The sequence below is a fragment of the Sinocyclocheilus grahami genome, unplaced genomic scaffold (assembly GCF_001515645.1).
Source record: "Sinocyclocheilus grahami isolate Dianchi unplaced genomic scaffold, SAMN03320097.WGS_v1.1 scaffold833.1, whole genome shotgun sequence".
NCBI lineage: Eukaryota > Metazoa > Chordata > Actinopteri > Cypriniformes > Cyprinidae > Sinocyclocheilus > Sinocyclocheilus grahami.
The window spans coordinates 465,902-485,821 of NW_015506012.1; the positions used below are offsets into that span (position 1 = coordinate 465,902).

Below are 19,920 nucleotides of genomic sequence, written 5' to 3' on the forward strand. Positions count from 1 at the left end.
CGCGCTGACAAGACAAGACAGAGCAGGTTAGTTTTGGTATGAAAAAGTTTGTAATTTTTAAGAAATTCAAACAATAAATGCCATTTTGTGGCTATCGTGACACGTCGCTGTAGCGCCTCAGTTCAAGCGGTATGTGAACCGACTAGTTATAGCATGAAATCAACATAAATGAACACCAGAAGGTATCTTGTTTCAACCGCGGAAAGACGTCAATACACAATTTTTCAAGTTCAAGTCCACCAACGGTAATCTACTCTACTCCCTGTCTGGTTTGTTTGTCAGACAAAAATGGCGGATTCTGCGTTATGATTGGTCAGATCGCCTGTCAATTAAACTCCTTGCTAAGGGTCCATTTTTATTTTTTATGTGACAAAATAGGCCTCCATAGATGCTCCTAAATCATTTCATTTTGTTATTTGTTTGGACATTTTGCTGTAAAGCTGTTCAGAAAACACAGTGACAAAGCAGGACTCTCATTTTCGGGATCCAGCGTTCCTCACTGGCGCCATTTTTGTACAAAAGCAATATTCTGTGCTCTGAATCATCCTGAAATACAGTACTACCACTTTTTTCTTTTCCTCAATAAAACTGAGTCTAAAAGGTATCGCTCTTCATTATTTTCTCATCTCAGTTAGAAGTATCATGTGCTAATACAATAGGTGAGATAACACGGCCTGTAGACAGAATAAATAATTCTAGTTTCTTCAAAATGGCAGGAAGAATAATGTGCTTTTCCAAACCCCTTCATTTCCACTTTCATTCTTCATATTCAGTGACTGTCCAACAAAAAATATATGACGAAAAGTTCTGTGCAAAGCTTGACTGAGGGAACACAGTCACTGAAAGCCCTTGTCAAGTTCTTCACTCCTTTGGAATGCTCTGAAGATTTGAGACACATCCTCACTTCATCTAAATGCTTAGCGTTGACATGACAGCACACCTTGTTTTCATATCTGAAAATGGATGTTTTTTAACAGTAATCCAGGGAGACAGTCCCGTCCTTGCTGCAGTTTGGTTGTAGATATCAAATAAACGTAAAATGGTTCTCTAGATGGTACTGATAAATGTGACATTCATGTATGCGGTCTTTGTAGTCACTGATTTAATAGACATAGACAGCACTGTCGCCGTTTGGAGATTTTTATTTTTTTTACTTATTGCATGCTGCCATCTAGAGTCGGTAGCTGTGCGGTGTTCGGGTGGGTTTTGGAGAGAGGGTGGTCCATGCACGTGGTCCGTCATGGCCTCAATCCTTCCACCCCAACAAACTGCAAACTGCAGGACTGGTCAGGAGGACTGCATGAGGCCTGTCAGTCGTTTACTTGTCAGAGACTTGCCCTGAAACACAATTACAATTAATTAAATGTGGACTTTAAAGAGTAACGTTTAAAAATTGTGATCTTGAATTCGACTAATAATATTCATCATCAAATTCCAAATATAACAAATAGTATATTTATACATAAATATACTATTTTATTCTGGTCTGACTACCTTCCAGAAAGCCTGATTTTGCCTGAATAAAGCTAGAAAAAGACTGGCGATGATTGTTTTTTTCTAGACAACAGGTGCCACTCACCACACTGCGAGTGAATTTCTCCAGGGATGTGCGTCGACCTTGCTCAGTCTCAGGCTGTGGAGCCGAGGTTAATTGAGGGGAATGGGGAAGATACAGTGCACAACACCAGGTTAATGTGTTAGTAAATAAAAGTAAATGGATAACACAAAAAATATTCAAGAAAATGAATGTTAATCTGAAATAATCAAAATGGGACCGAGACACAATCAAACTGTAGAATGGCTCTGAAGTGCTCATGTTTAACCATTACAAGTTGGCAGTAGAGCAAGTAGGCCATTTGATGAGTAAATATTAAGTTGGCTTATTATGTGTTAATAGGTGCAAGCTGAACACTGAACACTCGTTTGCAAGCAAAGAAAAGGAAATCATTCAATTCAGGACTGATGTTTTTAGTCGAAAGGAAACTAAGGCTTGAAATATCATCTCTTACGAAAGAACTGACTTGGAAAAATGTGCTGAAAATGTACTCACCCTCAGGCCATTCAGGATGTACAGTTTGTTTCTTCATAGGGATAGATTTGGAGAAATTAACATTACTTGCTCACCAATGGATCTTCTGCTGTGAATGGGTGCCGTCAATAATAAAAATGCTTCCTTCAGTGAAAAACTCTCACATCAAAATTAATCTACAACTTTGTTTCGGGCTGTTTTCGACTGTTTCGTCAGTGTTTGATATATGCCTATTTCTTTCCTGATTCTGACGAGGCAAGTTCTTCACTGGAAAAAGCAATATTATGAATAGAGGACTTAAGCTGAAAGCAACGGTGTGAAGTAAAAGAAAGAAAAAAAAACGTGTTAATGATTGATCCGTTTCTTACAACCACACAGATTTTCACTTTACAAGACATTAATTGTTGGACTGGAGTTGTACGGATTACTTGTGGTTTATTGTCATGTTTTTGTCTGCTGTTTGGACTTTCATTCTGATGGCACCCATTCACTGCAGAGGATCCATTGGTGATTTCCAATGAAGAAACAAACTAATCTATATCTTAGATGACATGAGGGTGCGTACATTTTGGGATGAACTATTCCTTTAACGGAAAATGTCCTGTCAGAAAAATTATCGTTTCTGTTTTTCAAAATGTTTTCCCTTACAGTACTCTAGGAGCGCACTGATTTTTGTTCTTATGGCTGAATGGTTTGTGAAAAAGAATACTGAGCGATACTGAAAACAAAAATGCATAAAAATTATTCAGATTCACTACACGTGGCAGAGAGTGATTTGAGATTGAGACAAACCTTCTTTCTGGCCAGCACGAGGTCCTGGTAAGTATTGGAGCGCAGGAAACGAGGGTAGCTGTCACTCTTCATCAGCTTGTAGATGTGGTCCTGAAAGAGAAAAAATATTGGAGGCTGACAGTGAGTTTGCAGCCTGGACGAAAGGAAAGTGCCTCATTGCAAAGTAATGAGAAGAGCCAAGAACCTTCAGAAAAACTGCTTTCTGTCCTCATGATCCTGCTTCTATTTTTCTTTCAATCATGACATTGCATATGCACGCATGAATAAATATGTAGTAGGTTCTCCCAAGGGATAATGTATATCTTGCAGCAGGATTAATTAGACTTCGCTGCTGCCTATGAAGGCGATGAAGGTGCATGTTCTTTTCCCTCACAGATCTTTTTTTTTTTATTCACTTGACAGACTCCTAGCAAGTACCTTGACAGACTCTAAGAAGTGGATTCTGCAACACATTCTTCAATTATTCTACTTTGTCACGACAAGCTAACTGCTCTCAGAAAATTCAGTTTCTGGAATAAAATGGATTTCATAATTCCAGAGAGACTTTTCACCCTGGTTCTGAGCATTGCTATGCCTATTATTCTGTCTCTTTCATCAATCATGTAAATGTAGATAAAAGAAGGAGACAGACACAAGGCAAACTCCTTTGAACAGAGCCATGAGGACAAGGACAAGGAACAGATGATCCATCAGCATTATTGTACATCAATCTCCCCGAATAGCCCAAAGCCCTCAAGTTCCTATTTCATCATTTCAAAGAATGAAAAAGATTCTGCCTTGGCCACAACTTGTCCCGAAGTGCAGCTTTCATCAAAAAACCTAAAAGCCCTCAATCATCTGTGAAAATGTGTTTACAGAATGATTATTGTTGGACATTAAAAAAATAATAACATAAATTGTTAGATATCTCAAGATTTCTTCCTATTTAGTTCATACAGTAGGATCATTTTCTCCAAACGTGCAGAAAGGGTGTGGAAATTGTTAAAAGGAACAAAAGCCATCAGTGGTCGAGCTGTGCTTCCTGTGACAGTTGCTCACCTGGGCATCTTCAAAGCTGTAGCGGCCCGGGTCTTTTAGATTCTGACTGGTGCGCTCGTAGCTGTGCGAGTCCAGATTGATGGCACTGGGAGCTCCCTCAGCAAGAAACTCTTGCCAGATCTCCTGAGCACGAGCCGCCACTTCCTGCAGGGGGCGGCACTTCAGATCCTGCACAGCCAACCAGAACCTAAATAGAAAATAATAATACATGTCAGCTGTTCAGTGTGTGCATAATTATTAGGCATGTTTTCTTTCACAGATAAAATGAGCCAAAAAAAAGAGATTTAATTCAGACTGAAAGCAGTATGTTTTGGGAGTTCATTTTTAGTCCATCTCTGCAAGACAGACTTTTCAGGATAGGAGATGGACTAAAAATGAACTCCCAAAACTTACTGCCAGATTCTGGAAGATAAATTCTTGAAAGCGTGGTACAAGAGGATGTGGTGCTGGTCCTTCAAGAGTCACTCTCAACTTATCTGTCTATAAAGCCTATAAAAAAATCAGTCTTCATGTATTTCACAACACTTCAGCATGTGATCCTTATTAAGTGAGAGTAATTTTTTGTTTTTTTTTTACCCGAGCAAAGTCTCAGAGAACCTGACACATTTTATATTGGGAGACTCCAGGTAGGTTGCAGTTCTGGAAAATGGTGGTACTGGAGACTAAAAGGTTCCTGATGGATCACACCTAATTCTTCACCTTAATTCTTAATTATTTTGCAGTTAACGTGTCTTTTCTTCTCCACCTGTTTTTTCTGACCGTGCTGACCCAATGAGCATTTCGCTGTCTAATGGTCATGCTTTAACTTTGCAAATTCTAGTATTGAATTAGTATTGCATCCTTATCATGGGAATTTAATAATTTTTGACTTTCAGTCTGAGTTAAATCTCTTTTTTGGTTCATTTTATCTGTAAAAGAAAACATCCCTAAATATTATGCACACCTGAATATAAGAAGTTTTTCCACTTCCAGTAGTCATGGACAATTATATATCAGTTATAAATGATTAAATACAAAAGTAATAGTAGTTATTAAGATTGATGTGGTTTGGAATTGGTAAACTGTGCTTGGAAATGTTTTTTTTTACCAGAATATCAATGTGCCTAATAATTATGCACTCACTTTATAGAGTATTGGTCATGGAAGGATGGTGCAAATCAAATAAATTTGCAAATGTAGTTTTATTGTAAAAATACAAATTCTAAATATATACATTACCATTCAAAAGTTTAGGCTTAATATGATTGTTTTAGTACTTTCATTCAACAAAAATGCACTAAATTGATCCAAAGTGACAGTAAAGACATCTATAATTTTTTTAAATACTGTTCTTTTGAACTTTCCAGTAATCAGAGAATTCTGAATCAATGATCATGGTTTCCACAAAAATATCAAGCAGCACAACTGATTTCAACATTGGCAATAATAAGAAATGTTTCTTGAGCAAATCAGCATATTAGAATGATTTCTGAAGGATCATGTGACACTGAAGAAGAAAACATCCCTAAATATTATGCACACCTGAATATAAGAAGTTTTTCCACTTCCAGTAGTCATGGACAATTATATATCAGTTATAAATGATTAAATACAAAAGTAATAGTAGTTATTAAGATTGATGTGGTTTGGAATTGGTAAACTGTGCTTGGAAATGTTTTTTTTTACCAGAATATCAATGTGCCTAATAATTATGCACTCACTTTATAGAGTATTGGTCATGGAAGGATGGTGCAAATCAAATAAATTTTAACATATGTAGTTTTATTGTAAAAATACAAATTCTAAATATATACATTACCATTCAAAAGTTTAGGCTTAGTATGATTGTTTTAGTACTTTCATTCAACAAAAATGCACTAAATTGATCCAAAGTGACAGTAAAGACATCTATAATTTTTTTAAATACTGTTCTTTTGAACTTTCCAGTAATCAGAGAATTCTGAATCAATGATCATGGTTTCCGCAAAAATATCAAGCAGCACAACTGATTTCAACATTGGCAATAATAAGAAATGTTTCTTGAGCAAATCAGCATATTAGAATGATTTCTGAAGGATCATGTGACACTGAAGTAATTCAGCTGAAAATTCAACTTTGCCATCATATAAATAAATTATATAGTAATACATTACATTTTTAAATAGGTTAAAATAGAAAACAGTTGTTTTGTGAAATAAGTGTAATAATATTCCCCAATATTACTTTTTAAATCATATTTTTGGTTAAAAATTCATATTGGTGAGAGATTTATTTTCAAAAACGTTTTGCCAAACCTAAACTTTTAAATGATAGCGTATATATTTTTGTAACGTTGGTCAATGGCATCATTTTGTTCTCATATTTTTGATGTTAGTGAGTGAAGTGACATGTGGCCAAGTATGGTGACCCATACTCGGAATTAGTGCTCTGCATTTACACCTTTGGGTTATGAGTCCGACTCTCTAACCATTAGGCCACGACTTCCCTACCTCATACCTCTACCTCTACCTCTACCTCTACCTCATATTTCCATGTGAGGAATATTGCATATACTGTATGTGTCAATGCATGAAGTTATGAAGAAGAAGAAAAACATTTAGGCATTTGTTAAATTTTATGGTAAACAAGTGAAGGCCAGACTATCTATAATCTGATTTCAATTATGCATTATGTTGCTGTTCCACAGCCAAGTTCCCTCCCTAAAACTTATTTTCACTCCCAATTAGCACTTGGCATGTGTTACTTTTGGCCCCCTCTTTACATCGCTGATGGCAATGGCATTCCCAAAATCCTCAGGAACAAACACCGGGTTAATTATTGAAGTCAGTACACACACACAGCACTCGCCACGACAGATAGAGGAAAGCAATCGGCCAGTAACTCCTACTCTCATATCACACTTGCTCTGTAGCTCTACAGATCTCTGCAGTGTAGAAGTGGTTTAGGCCCTGTGAACAGATACATAGAAAGAAACCCAGAAATGAAACTTGCGTCTTATTTTCCGTTTAGAACAACTGTTCAATATAAAATAAATAAAATGACTGTTTTCTATGGGACTATATTGTAAAATGTAATTTATTCCTATGATTCAAAGCTAAATATTTAGCATCAATACTAGTGCTGTCAAATGATTAATCGCGATTAATCGCATCCAAAATAAAAGTTTTAGTTTACATAATATATGAGTGTGTACTGTGTATATTTATTATGTATATGTAAATACTAACACATGCATGTATATATTTAAGAAAAATATGTTGTTTATATATTAAATATATTTATATATAATATAAAATAATATAAATATATAAATGTATATACATGTAAATATTTCCAAAATATATACTGTATGTGTGTGTATTTATATATACATAATAAATAAACACAGTACACAAATATATTATGTAAACAAAAACTTTTATTTTGGATGGATTAATCGTTTGACAGCACTAATCAATACTCAAGTCTTTAGTGTCACATGATCCTTCAGATATCATTCTAATATGCTGATTTGCTTGATTTATTTATTTTTGTGTATTGAAAAAAGCTGCTTAATTTCTGAAAGCTGTGATACATTTTTTGTTTTGTTTTTCAGGATTCTTTGATCACTAAAAAGTTCAAAAGATCAGCATTTTTTTTTAATAGAAATCTTTTGTAACATTACAAATGCCTTTACTGTCACTTTTGATCAATTTAATGCATCCTTGCTTAATAAAAAACTTACTGACCAAGTTTAAAATAAGAAATAAAGCCACGTTTTAAAACATAGAGGCACAATTATAAGTCATAAAAATACTCTGTGCAAGGTCATGTAATCGTGAATCATGTAAATAATCTGATTGACTAGAATTATTTAGACATCATAATAAAGAGGACTGTTTAGAGCAGGGGTTTGCAACCTTTTAGGACATGCGCCCCCCCCAAAGTTGGTCTAATTTCACTCGCGCCCCCCAACATCCGACAACCCAAACCCGGGAAACCCGCGGACTTGGCAACACTGAGTGTGACTGATACTCGATGCTAGCAGTGGAAGTCAGATTGCTCCCTAGTGGATGGCTAAAGATTAGAATCAGAATCAGAATGAGCTTTATTGCCAGGTATGTTTACACATACGAGGAATACAGTGTACACACAGTGTAATACACATACAGTGTAACAGAATGACAGTGACAGAACAAAAAAACACAGATAATAAAAAATACAAATAAATTAAAAATAGAATAAGTAAATAAGGAATACAAATATACAAATCGACAATTGTATGTACAGGTATATAACAATAGACAGTTGTATGTACAGGTATATTATGTACAAATTGAAATGTAGACTGAGTATGTGTGTTAGATAAATAAGAGTATGAGTGAATAAATAGTGTGTGTTCCACAGCTATTGTCAAGTGATTTGTTAACAAACAAGAAGATTTGTTAACTCATATTCATAAATTCTCAAGAGAACGTCTCTGAATTAACTGATGCTCACGCCCCCCCATGACAGGTGCTGGCGCCCCACAGGTTGAAAACCCCTGATTTAGAGGAATGTCAGGACATCTTTGAGGAGCTGTGAGAACGGCTCAGGCAAGCGGAGATGAAGGAACCTGCAGTGTTTTATAGAATTCAAAACATCATAAGGACTACTTGTGATATTCTGAATGAGATACTACATTAGTCGAAATTCTAAAGAGAGCTCCACCATTCAGAGTAGTCACTGTTACTATGAAGACATGGCACTCGCTCTGTGATTAATTTCATTAAATCATTCCCCTCACACTCTCAAATTCGCCATCCTAGAGTTTCTCTTGGGTGGCCATACGTCCTTTTTTTTCAGGACATGTCCAGGTCTGGACTGCTAAATTGTCTAAAACGTCCACGTTTTGGCCTTTTCTTCCTATTGACATGCTCTACAGTCCTTACATTATATTGGCATTGCTTTGTCCGTTCCCTGTAGATTCCTCATTCTCGCATGCCACAATTGGTCAATTATGTACAATGCCTGCATGCTATTACGGTATATTACTACTTTCAGTTATTGCTTTCAGCAAGCAAAATGCCAGATTCACAAATCAAATACGTTCATATTAACAGATTACAGCTTTCACAATGGGAGCATGGGCTATGTGGTGTTGATCCCAGAATTCGTCCCATTCATCGAAATGAAAACACCTCGCTCATGCATGCATAAAAATTCGGGATCACATTAGCCAAAGAAAAGATTTGTAAGCTAAACTAACTAAATGAAACACTTTACAATAAGGCTATGCATTGGGAATCACAATGAACATTACAAGGCATGTATTTTATAAATGAATAAATAATTGTCTGCAGAGCTCCATGTTATTTTAAAATTGACTCCAATTTGAGAATAATCAAGTAACACAAGACTTTCAAAATAAAACCAAAAAGAAGCATAACAACAAAACAGATAATACCGTTTTGACAAATGTGACCCTAAAAATGATCAACGTAATCAAGACAAAAGACTCTCAGTTAAGATAAGTGAAATTAAGAAATTCACACATCCTGATTCCTCTCCCTTTCATCTAATGAAAACTAGACTAGAGAAGAGAGGAATCTATAAAGAGAGATGTAGTATTTAGGTTTTCATACCTGGCCTCTAGCTCCCAGAAAGTGACATCATCACTGATCCAGGGGTTAGCGGGCTCTGGTACTGTCACAAAGGGGTCATAGTCAAGATACTGCTCTGTGGAGCTCATCAATCTGCAAAAATGGGTTGAAATCATGTTATTATTTCATATTACTGTCTGTTTTTTATTATTGGAACCACATGAATTGTTTTCACGCATGCATTCCTGCGCAAACGTGGACAGTACACTGTACTAAAATACTCTGACAGAGTTTCCCACACAACCGCAACCCCGCCACTGAATTTATAGCATTAAACTTAATGTGGTTTGATTCCTGAATTAACAGCTCATATGAGCCTGATTTTGTTTAGTTGATCAAAAACATACAGCGCAACCAGTGTAGATTCCCAAATAAATAGCTTGAATAAGTCCGTTCTTTTAAACGAATCAAACACATACAGCTTATAATTTAACTGTTTGTTATAAAGTGAAATGTGTACTGTTTGGCAGCTTGTAATTAAAGACACACATGAGTTTTGTCTGAAGTATTTTATAAGAATTAATAAAAATATATTGACACAATTTTAGTTTTCGTATTGTTGTTAATCTGTATAGTCGCTGCCAATTAGTCGAATGCAATAAATGTTGTCTCTAAAACAATTCTTATGAAAATGTTTACAACAGACGTTTCAGTCTTTTTAAAGGTCTCATCATTTGGCAATGGAATTGAACTACTAAAAGAATCATTAACAGAACCAAAAGATAAATCAGAACTGGAACCAATAAATTCTTTATGATACCCATCTTTAATAAGCATAATGTTTTTTTAATTAACACATTATTAATGGCAAGTATTAATATTTACTGAGAAAAGTTTGAGTTTCATGGACAGATCAAGAAAGAGGACTTACGTCTCAGCAACTTTGGACATTTTCATACAGTGGCGATCCAACTGAGTGTTCAAGAACAGAATCTGAAAGAGACAGAATACCGTTGCTCACTGCATCTCCACTTGAGCAAGTGAGTGATCGTGCTAAATATTAATAGCCGCTGTGAGGCTGTCAAGAATCAAATTCACACCGTTGCTCGTACACACCTCTCTCTCGATGTCCTCTCTGGTGTCCTTGCTGCTCTGCTGGGAGGGTGTGTGTACAGGACTCTGAGACTGTGTGTCATCCACTACCCCATACACTGACTGCAAGACAAGAGACAGAGATGGAGACGGGTCACAATACCCTCTGTCTCATACAGCACACACTAATAATACGAGCATAAGCACCTTTTTCACCCTTTGAGGATTCTTCAGGCGGCGGCACTTCCTGATGTCCATCTCTGTGGTGTTCACACACCCAGGCTTTCAATCACAATCACATGTAAATCAGCCATATAAAAATTGAAGATACGCACATTTTCCACTACAATCTTGATTCACAGAAATTGCAGAATCCAATAATTACACATGTTGTTTCATTTTCTTTCCTTAAAAAGAAACTGAATGTGTTAACAGCTGTGCTAACTATGAAAAACTGAGATTAAATCACACTTAAATATCTGTTAACACTTTAAAATGGGGTTTTATTCATTATTATAAGCTATCAGAACAGCTAAAAAAAGGGATGAAGGGATAGTTCACCCAGTAATTTAAATTGTCATTTTCTCACCCTCATGTCATTCCACACTTGTATGACTTTCTTTCTTCTGTGAAACATGAAAGAAGATATTTTGAATAATGTTAGTTACCAAACTGTTTTTGTTACCATTGACTTCAATTGTCTGGACAAAACACACTGAGACATTTCTCAAAACATTTCTTGTGGGACACTCGTGAATGCACTGCGTTATTAAAATAAAATTATTTTTGTTTTCTTTGTGCACACAAAGTATTCTCATAGCTTCATAAAATTACTATTGAACCACTGATGTCACATGGACTATTTTAACAATGTCCTTACTACCTTTCTGGGTCTTGAACGTGTCAGTTCCATAGCTTTCTATGCAGGGTCAGAAAGCTCTTAGCTTTCTTATCTTAATTTGTGTTCCGACGGTCTTACGGGTTTGGAACGACATGAGGGTGAGTAATTAATGACAGAATTTTTTGGGTGAACTATCCCTTTAAGTATCCTGTTATGTACTCAAGTACTCTGGTATGCATTTTACACAAGTCTTTAGAGTCTGAAGGAACTTCTGGGTTCCAATTAGCAAAAGCTGGCCTTTTTAAGAGGCCAGTTCTCAAGAGCCTCAAGGTTTTCCAAAGTGGTAATCTGAGGAACCCCAATGGTGTTTTAAGTATTTCATTATTACAGTGTGCCTAATATTTGATCTATTAAATTCAAACAAGATGCAAACACAGAAACCCGTCCCACACTGGAGCCACCCCTCACACACCACAGGACGGTGAACATCCCAGAAGGCTCTCTCTTGACTATCCAGAATCTTTCTCTCCGTTTTGTCTTTTTTCCTGTCGATCCTACAAAATCAAAGAAAACACAAAGCTGCAAGACATTAATATTAAACAGATAGCAGGAAACCTTCCCAATCCACACACTCTCACGTTCCGCCTCACACGTTAAAACAGACAATGAGCGAAACCCTTGTGCTCGTCAAAGTTGCAACCTGCCTGCGAGCAGAGCTAATTCATTTCCATTCCTGCCACTTCACTCTTACGTAACTGACATTTGCTGCATCACTCTCTCTATCTCTCACTGATCCTGGTTTTGAGCCCTGAGACGCTTTCATTCATCTCTCTTTCTCTTCTGTTCTTGCTCTCCTCAAAATTAGGGTTTTCCTCATGAAAAGAGTACTGCGGACAGTGTGATGATAGAGACAGACTGATGATCAAAAATCAGAGCAGGGTTGACTTGTGTTTGCAGCCCTCAGCCATCAGATGAGGCTCTTCAGTCGGTGTTTGAAGAGCGAGAGACTGCTTCAATCAATGAGGACCACTCCAAATCAAACATGCATGCTAATACGTCTCGCCCCTAACAACTGCACTTCAGCAATATTATGATGTTACATCATAATGAGGGCTTGTGTATATACAGTATGTCTTTGTGTGAATGTGTGTGGGCTGAAAACAAAGGGTAGATGTGTCTTCAACACAGAAGAGAGCAGGTATGAGTGACAGCAAGTGTTTGCGTAGTTGTCCTGACAACAGCACTTACTTGACCTGTGCCTCAGCCTGCATGAAGATGAACTCCCACTTCCTTGCAAAAGCCCTCTGTAGTCTCGCTAGATTCTCCTGAATGAGATAAATGAGTAAGTGAAAGAAAGAAAGAAAGAAAGAAAGAAAGAAAGACATCTTAAAATAGAAGGTTTCATCCATCTAAACTGTAAGGTCAGGTCTTGCCTAATGGGAAAGCAGTAAGCTATGTTATATCCAGCTATTTTGACAAATGTAGTAAGCCATCTAAATATTCAGGGCTGAATTTGGAAAAGCATACTAGCATACTAAAACTCTATTACTATTAGTATTTCTGCCATATATGAGAAGAAATGGTAAAAACAGTATTTTTAGCTTTTTTTTAAGAAGCTACTACAAATAATTAATAAGAAATTTTATTTTTAATATATTTTAAGCAAGGATGCATTAAGCTGATAAAAAGTGACAGCAAAGAATTATAATTGTTTATCATAATGTTACAAATCTGTTAATTTATAATAAATGCTGTCACAGTTTCCACAAAAATATTAAGCAGCACAACTGTTTTCAACATTGATAATAACCAACTAAATCAGTCAATCAAATATCAGAATGATTTCTGAAGAATCATGTGACACTGAAGTCTGGAGAAATGGCTGCTGACAATTTAGCTTTGCCATCACAGGAATAAATTACATTTTAAAATATATTAAAATAGAAAACAGTTATTTTACATTGTAATGATATTTCATAATATTATAGCTTTTACCTGTAATTTTAATCAAATAATTGCAGCCTTGATGAGCAAAAGAGACCTCAAAACATTTAAAAATCTAACCAACTCAACATTTTATATAGAATTATGCATAAAAATGCATATAAAATGTATATATATTTTTATATTTCTTATTTGTTTTCTTTCTTTTATATAAATATACATTATAAATAGTATATCAACTTTTTTTTCTTCATAATATAACTGTGACCAATATTTCTGAAAAGCATAGCGCATGCTGACTTTAACATCACAGCTCAGGATCACTTCAGTGTGTGTCACTTCAGTCAGTCTGCATGTCATAATGCCATTTTCAACAACAACAACAACAACAACAACAAAAAGTTCAGAAATGAGCATCCATGAACAAAGATAGAAGCCGGTATTACAGAGGCCCTTGTTCAGGTCACTTAAAAAAAAAAAGATGTTAAAAGCTCCAAAGAGGCACAGAGTTTACACTCTTTGAGGGAATCAATCTACAAATGATTCACTTATCGTTGCCTCTGCACATTAAGCAAGGACAGGAGAAAGTATCACTGGAAAAAAATTACACACTTCACCTTTAATTCTCAATGACAAGTTGGTATTTTAGGGTATAAAATAACTTGACATATCTGTCAATAGTTGTGAAAATACAAACTGATATGCTTTTGCCAGCAAAATGCTTCAATTTTCTGTCGGCTGTCATCGCAGTGGGTCACTTACTGCCTCATAGTCCGCCAGCTCCAGCCGGGTCTTGTTCTGCATGGTCCGTTTGCACAGATAGATGGCTGTGACAGGCATCAGAGAGAGAAAGAGACAGACAGAGAAGAGAGAAACAGACAAGAGGCCATAAGAGACTTGGCCTTATCAACCGTCATGTATAATCCCACCCCATACAAACGCACACACATCCAGTATAAACCCTTGATTGGATTTAGTATTTTCCTCTGCATCTATCATCTCTGCTTGGCCAGTTTACAGACAGTAGGAACTGAGAATGAGTCACCATTGACCATCGGTGAACATCTGCCCACAGTCAACACATTCTCATACACCTACTAATGCTCGGCAGTTCTCCCTGACTGTCCGTCCTGCCCAACAGAGCTGTAATAATAATCCTGGGAAAGCAGACTGTGGGCTGAACATGGGGTTTCCAGCATCTCTGGGACCATATGAGTTATATTAGCCCTCTGAAAACATCTACGGTAAAGCTCGGTGCGCTCTTACGTCACTGTGACCATGCCCAGGAGGGTCCTTCTCTTACCATAGTCCGTGTTCTCTGGCTCCCAGCAATTAGAGGGCCAAAAGTATGGAGCCTGGTGGGAAAGATAGAAATTATTACTCTTTTGTAGATTAGCAAAATTGTAAAATTGAGTAGGCAGATTTTAGAGCATGAACAAACTTATTCTAGCCAAAATACTTTCAATTGTGCTGCTCATTTCTCATATTTGTACATTTAGATTTCCTTTGCTGTCATCTAACACTGACTAAATTAATCTGTAAAAACACAAATAATGTAATAACACTGTTAAATCTAATTTGTAATCTCACAATGAAATTCCTTTTTTATACTATAAAAATTATGCCTGAATTTACTTGTTAGTTTTTTGTGTCCCCCCCCCTCTTATTTAGACAAAGTCTATATTAAATTAACACGAAAATACTTAAAATACTTATTGGCTCATTGCTTTGGCTAGAATTTATATATATATATATGATACACCTATATATAAGTACATACAATTTCAACATTCCCAGTTTGTGTTAATAAAAATATTTGGTAACACTTTATTTTAAGGTGTCCTTGTTACACGTTACATGTACTTACTATTATAATAACAATAAATTATGCATAATTACATGCAAGTAAACCTAAGCCAAACCCTAATCCTAACCCTAACCATATAGTAAGAACATGTTGTTAATTAATATTACTCAGTACTTAAATGTATATTTACACTGTAACAAGGACAAATTAAAATAAAGTGTAACCAAATATTTGAAAGCAAGCAACATTGTGACTAAAAGCAGAGGTCACACATAATATTAGGTGTACTTAGATCAAAAAATAAGTATGATGTACTTATTGTGCTATTTATTGAAAAACACGTTTGCTTCTATTGAGGTGGGATATGGGTAAGGTTAGGGACAGGTTTTGTAGTATGTGTAGTTTTAAGGGTAGGTTAAGGTGTAAGGGATGGGTCAACAGTGTAACTATAAATGTAATTACTGAAATTAATTACAGATGTAATTACAAGCAGTTATTTTTTTAAATATAAGAACAATGTAAAAACATGTATGTACACAGTAAGTGTATTGTATCAAATGATTAATTTAAGTCATAGTAGTTAATGCCACCTAATATAAAGTGGGACCAAAGCTGAAATACCAGAGGCCAATATGGGGGTCCTTTGAATACTGTGTTGAACACCGGGGGGCCTTTGAGTCAAAATGGTTGAGAAATGCTAATCTAGACAATATCTGGATATTTAGATACAGTAATAGCTTCTGGATTGTCAGTAACTACTTCACTGATTTACATTAATTCTTTTTAAAATCAAGTGTGAGTCTGAAAGAACTAAGAATGTCTGCCATCTGTTTACTAGCCAAAGCTGAAGCTGGAATTGTGATTATTTTGCCGTGCAGTTATTATATGAAGATATTCATGTTATGAAAGCTATTAACAACATTTGTAACAACTGACCTAACTCCCTCGCCTTTGTGGAGCCAGTCTAAAAGACTACAGGCGGCACAAAGCAAATGATGGTGCATTGAGATCATTATCGTCAGGCAATGAGCTGATGAGCCATACTCCAGAGAAACAGAAACACTAATTCCCTTCTGAGTAATTAATGAACGTACAAAAGAAACTCAGATTCATTCATTTAAAAAATGGACACTATACTGTCACTTTTGATCCATTTAATGCACAATGCATCCTTGCTGAATAAAAGTACAAATTTTTTTCAGGTTGTGTATATATAGTAAGTTAAATAAATCTTAGTAATATACCACCTGTATAGAGAAGGGCTTAATAAAGGCAGCTGCACTGATCAAACACAGTCCTATTTGTTCAGTAGGTGTAAAGGTCAGTGGAGCTTCTTCATAGTGTGTCTTAGGTGTGATCTGCACAGTAGATTCAGAATCTCGGCAGTGCTGAAGTGAAACAGGATCACATCCTGGAAACCACAGCTGCCAGGATACAATCCACGTGATGGTAGATGGATAAGCTCACCTGAAAGCGGTATAACGTCCCATCATCCTTGAGGATGAGAACATGATCAGAGATAGGGAATATGTAGCCTTGGGCGGCGATCAGGCTGCCGATGTGTATGGCCTCCGCTGTAAATACAGAAAATAATGCATTCGCTTTCACAAACGATTTGCAGTCAACAATAAGATGTGTAACTTTCTTCATATCAGCACCTACCAGGATCATCTATGTTGAGGTTCTTCATCATCCACTGAACAATGTCAGAACCTGACGTTTAAAACGGGGAAACATATCACCTTATTTTCACATGCAAATTTATGCATAAATTCTCAAAGCCTTGATAAAGATCAAAATCACCAGTGTGTCAAGACACGTTATGGTTTAAAATTCAATGCGTGTCAGAACATTCAAGCTAAATCTATATTAGCACCACCTCAATCATGTACATCATCAACGCTTTAGTTCCAATTCAGCTATTAGTTATCCGGATGTGGGCCTGCGGGCATCCATTTAGAGCTGCTCACTGTAGTAATTGTGTTTAGCAATGTGTGCAAATCAAGCCATATCTTCAAGTTTATTCTCTTTGAGGGTTTATAAGGACAAATAACTGTTCTTCCAGCATTCATTATCTCACACACACACTAAAGGAATTTGTGAAAGTTAAAGTGGTTAGTAGGATCGGTGGAGACCACAGGGGCGTATGGCTACTGATCTGTCACCGATTTTTTTTTTTAAATCCTCCCTCTGATCTATGAAATGCCCTGGCAACTATAAAGCACAACCCCCTGTCCATATTTTATCAGCACTGACACTGATATAAATTTTTAAGAACATATTTTTGAAAGCATCATTAACTTAAATAAGAAAACTGCTATTTGAAAGGTACCCTCGGTAACTTTTTCCTCATTAAAAAAGTTTTACAACAACTGTAATGAATAATACTTTTGAAATATATATTTATTAAAATCAGATGAAGACTATTGTGAACCTATTATGAAACACTTTTGCTTACAGAATAAATTAATCATGTCTGACTGCTAATAATAATTCTGATAAGAGAAAAACATTAATCTAAAAATGTAAAAAAAAAAAAAAAAAAGGCTGAAAAGAGACACAAAGAGCTAGATGTGAAAGCCAATTATTACTAGCCAATAGAATAAATAACTTGAATTTCATAAACAAATACATATAAGCAAGCAAGCAATGCCTTTCTAGTGGCGAAAACGCGAGTCTATGGCGCAAACTATTCTAAATGGGTCGATGAGTGTTGGCCTGAGTCCCAAGAGAGATCCTGGCTGTGGACAGACAACACTGCCAGACAGTCCACCTCTAAAGCCAGCGGCGACAGGGGAAGCCAAAACAGAGCGTCTGCTTAATATACTCAAATCAATACAGATAAAATGCTACATAGTGTTTGGGGTCCCATGGCCCCATATACAGTGCGACTTGACCACTAGGGCCCCAGGCCCCAGCGACTACGTTTAGGGGCTATTCACGCTGAATGCATTTTTGCATTTAAAACACAAAAAATAAAAATTAATTAAGCAGCACAACAGTTTCTAACTTTGATAAGTTAGAACTTTGATCATGTGACACTTTGATCATGTGACACTAAAACTGGAGTAATGCTGCTGAAAATTCAGCTTTGAATACAAGTGCAACACTCAGACACAAATACACATTCTTTAGTCTAATCTAATATCTGATATCTAATACTCTAATATTTAACCTAACAAATCCTGCATTTTCTAATTTTGTCAAATCATCCTTGTCGCTTAAAGTAGGATAAACGGTCTGTTACAAAGGTCAGCAGGACCATCCCAGAGGAAAAGGGCTTAATTTTGAGCAAATTTGCACTCGTCATCACAATGAAGCCATGTATCTATCCTTAATGAGAGTGAATGCCATTAAATGAAGTTAACGGATGTCATGCCTTATCTTTCTGAGACGCTCTTCACCCGACTTCATGCTAGGTTGTCACTCTATTTCAGTACAATCAGCAGCACTCACTAGAGAGCTCTTTTTAAGATGGGCCCTTGTGTTGGCACCAACCCAAAGAGCACTTACATATGTCATATTCTGTCAAAACACTGTGCCGAGTTCTTATTAGTTTATCACAGTACCATCCCACTCAGAGACCACCGCAGTGTGTGCTAAATGTAGCAATTAGCGCTCTTGCTTCTTCAAGGAAAGCTGGTGAACCAGCCTCCAGTTCGGGAAGTGTCTGTAATCTTTTTCCAAAGTCCTGGCACATTATTTCACAAGTGAAAGAAAATAACAATTTGCAAGGTTTTGATGCAGTTAATATTAAAATAAAGCATTAGACAAGGAAATAAAAAACTCAAATGGCTCAAATGGGAGAGCGCTGGCAACACCAATGTACAAATGGCCAAAAAATGTATTGCTAATAAATATTTAAAATATATATTTACATGTATCATAAGTATAAGTTTATTTACTTATATTTCATCAAGTATTTTTGACATTTTTATATATATTTTAGACCTACAATAAATATATTTACACTACCATTCAAAAGTTTGGGGTCCGTCACTTTGAGGTCATTAAAAGTATCCTGAAAAAAAACTTGTCACAGTTTCCACAAAAATATTAAGCAGTACAACTGTTTGCAATGCATCTTGAGCACCAAATTAGAATATTAGCATATTAAAAAGCATATTAGAATGATTTTTGAAGGATCATGTAAAGTAACAGCTGCTGAAAATTGAGCTTTACAATTACAGGAATAAATTCATATAGTATTTTTTTAATTACAATATTATTGTCACAGTTCGCTGTTCAGGAAGCATGCAAGAGCCACGAATAAACGAAAACAGTCTTTAATCCATGGAACACAGGGTTCATCCACACTGGAAATGGCAGGAAACACACACATAACGAGTACAACAGACAAACACAGAACGCAAAGGCAAGGACTTAAATACTGGGGGAAATTAACAAACACAGGTGCCAGGAATCATAATTAAACTAAACGAGGACAGGAAAGACCATATAAGGAAAACCAGGAACAAAGACAGGGGCAAACACAACAAAACAGGTCCATGATCCTGACAATTATTGTTTTTACTATATTTTAATGAAACAATTGCAGCCTTACTGAGAATACAACACTTTAAAAAAAAAACATCTTAATGTCTCCAAAATTTTGAGGTGTATATTGTCCAAAATATATTTTGAAATTAGATTTAAAGGTTTAAATTGAATCTATTTGCTATATTAAAAAAATTATTTCCTTAAGGCATTCTGTTTGCAACATGTAAAGTATTTATTTGAAAAAAAAACTAAACTAAAAAAAGCAACACAAAGTGCCTCGCAAATTGAAAAGAGAGAGAGAGAGAGAGAGAGTTATTTTTAAAGGGGTCATATGATG

The 19,920-nt window shown here is 36.0% G+C and overlaps 1 protein-coding gene across 1 annotated transcript; it reads right to left on the minus strand.

Moving 5' to 3' along the window:
• Window positions 1–1,144: 1,144 nt before the first annotated feature.
• On the minus strand, window positions 1,145–16,816 carry LOC107562683 (regulator of G-protein signaling 6-like). The gene is made up of 15 exons (XM_016247369.1): window positions 16,746–16,816; window positions 16,551–16,657; window positions 14,580–14,631; window positions 14,039–14,103; window positions 12,581–12,657; window positions 11,805–11,886; window positions 10,699–10,773; window positions 10,516–10,614; window positions 10,331–10,392; window positions 9,442–9,552; window positions 8,397–8,432; window positions 3,860–4,046; window positions 2,822–2,911; window positions 1,580–1,633; window positions 1,145–1,338 (listed from the first exon to the last, which is right to left on the minus strand). Exons 1-15 carry the CDS (start codon window positions 16,774–16,776, stop codon window positions 1,288–1,290), a joined length of 1,179 nt encoding a protein of 392 aa, XP_016102855.1. The 5' UTR covers window positions 16,777–16,816; the 3' UTR covers window positions 1,145–1,287.
• Window positions 16,817–19,920: the final 3,104 nt, after the last annotated feature.

Coding starts and splice junctions, on each gene's coding strand:
- LOC107562683 (XM_016247369.1), bottom strand. CDS start 16,776: ATGATGAAGAACCTCAACATAGATGATCCTG. Junction 10,393..10,515: donor GAGAGGACATCGAGAGAGAG/GTGTGTACGAGC, acceptor TGTCTCTTTCAG/ATTCTGTTCTTGAACACTCA. Junction 2,912..3,859: donor ACAGCTTTGAAGATGCCCAG/GTGAGCAACTGT, acceptor TTTCTCTTTCAG/GACCACATCTACAAGCTGAT.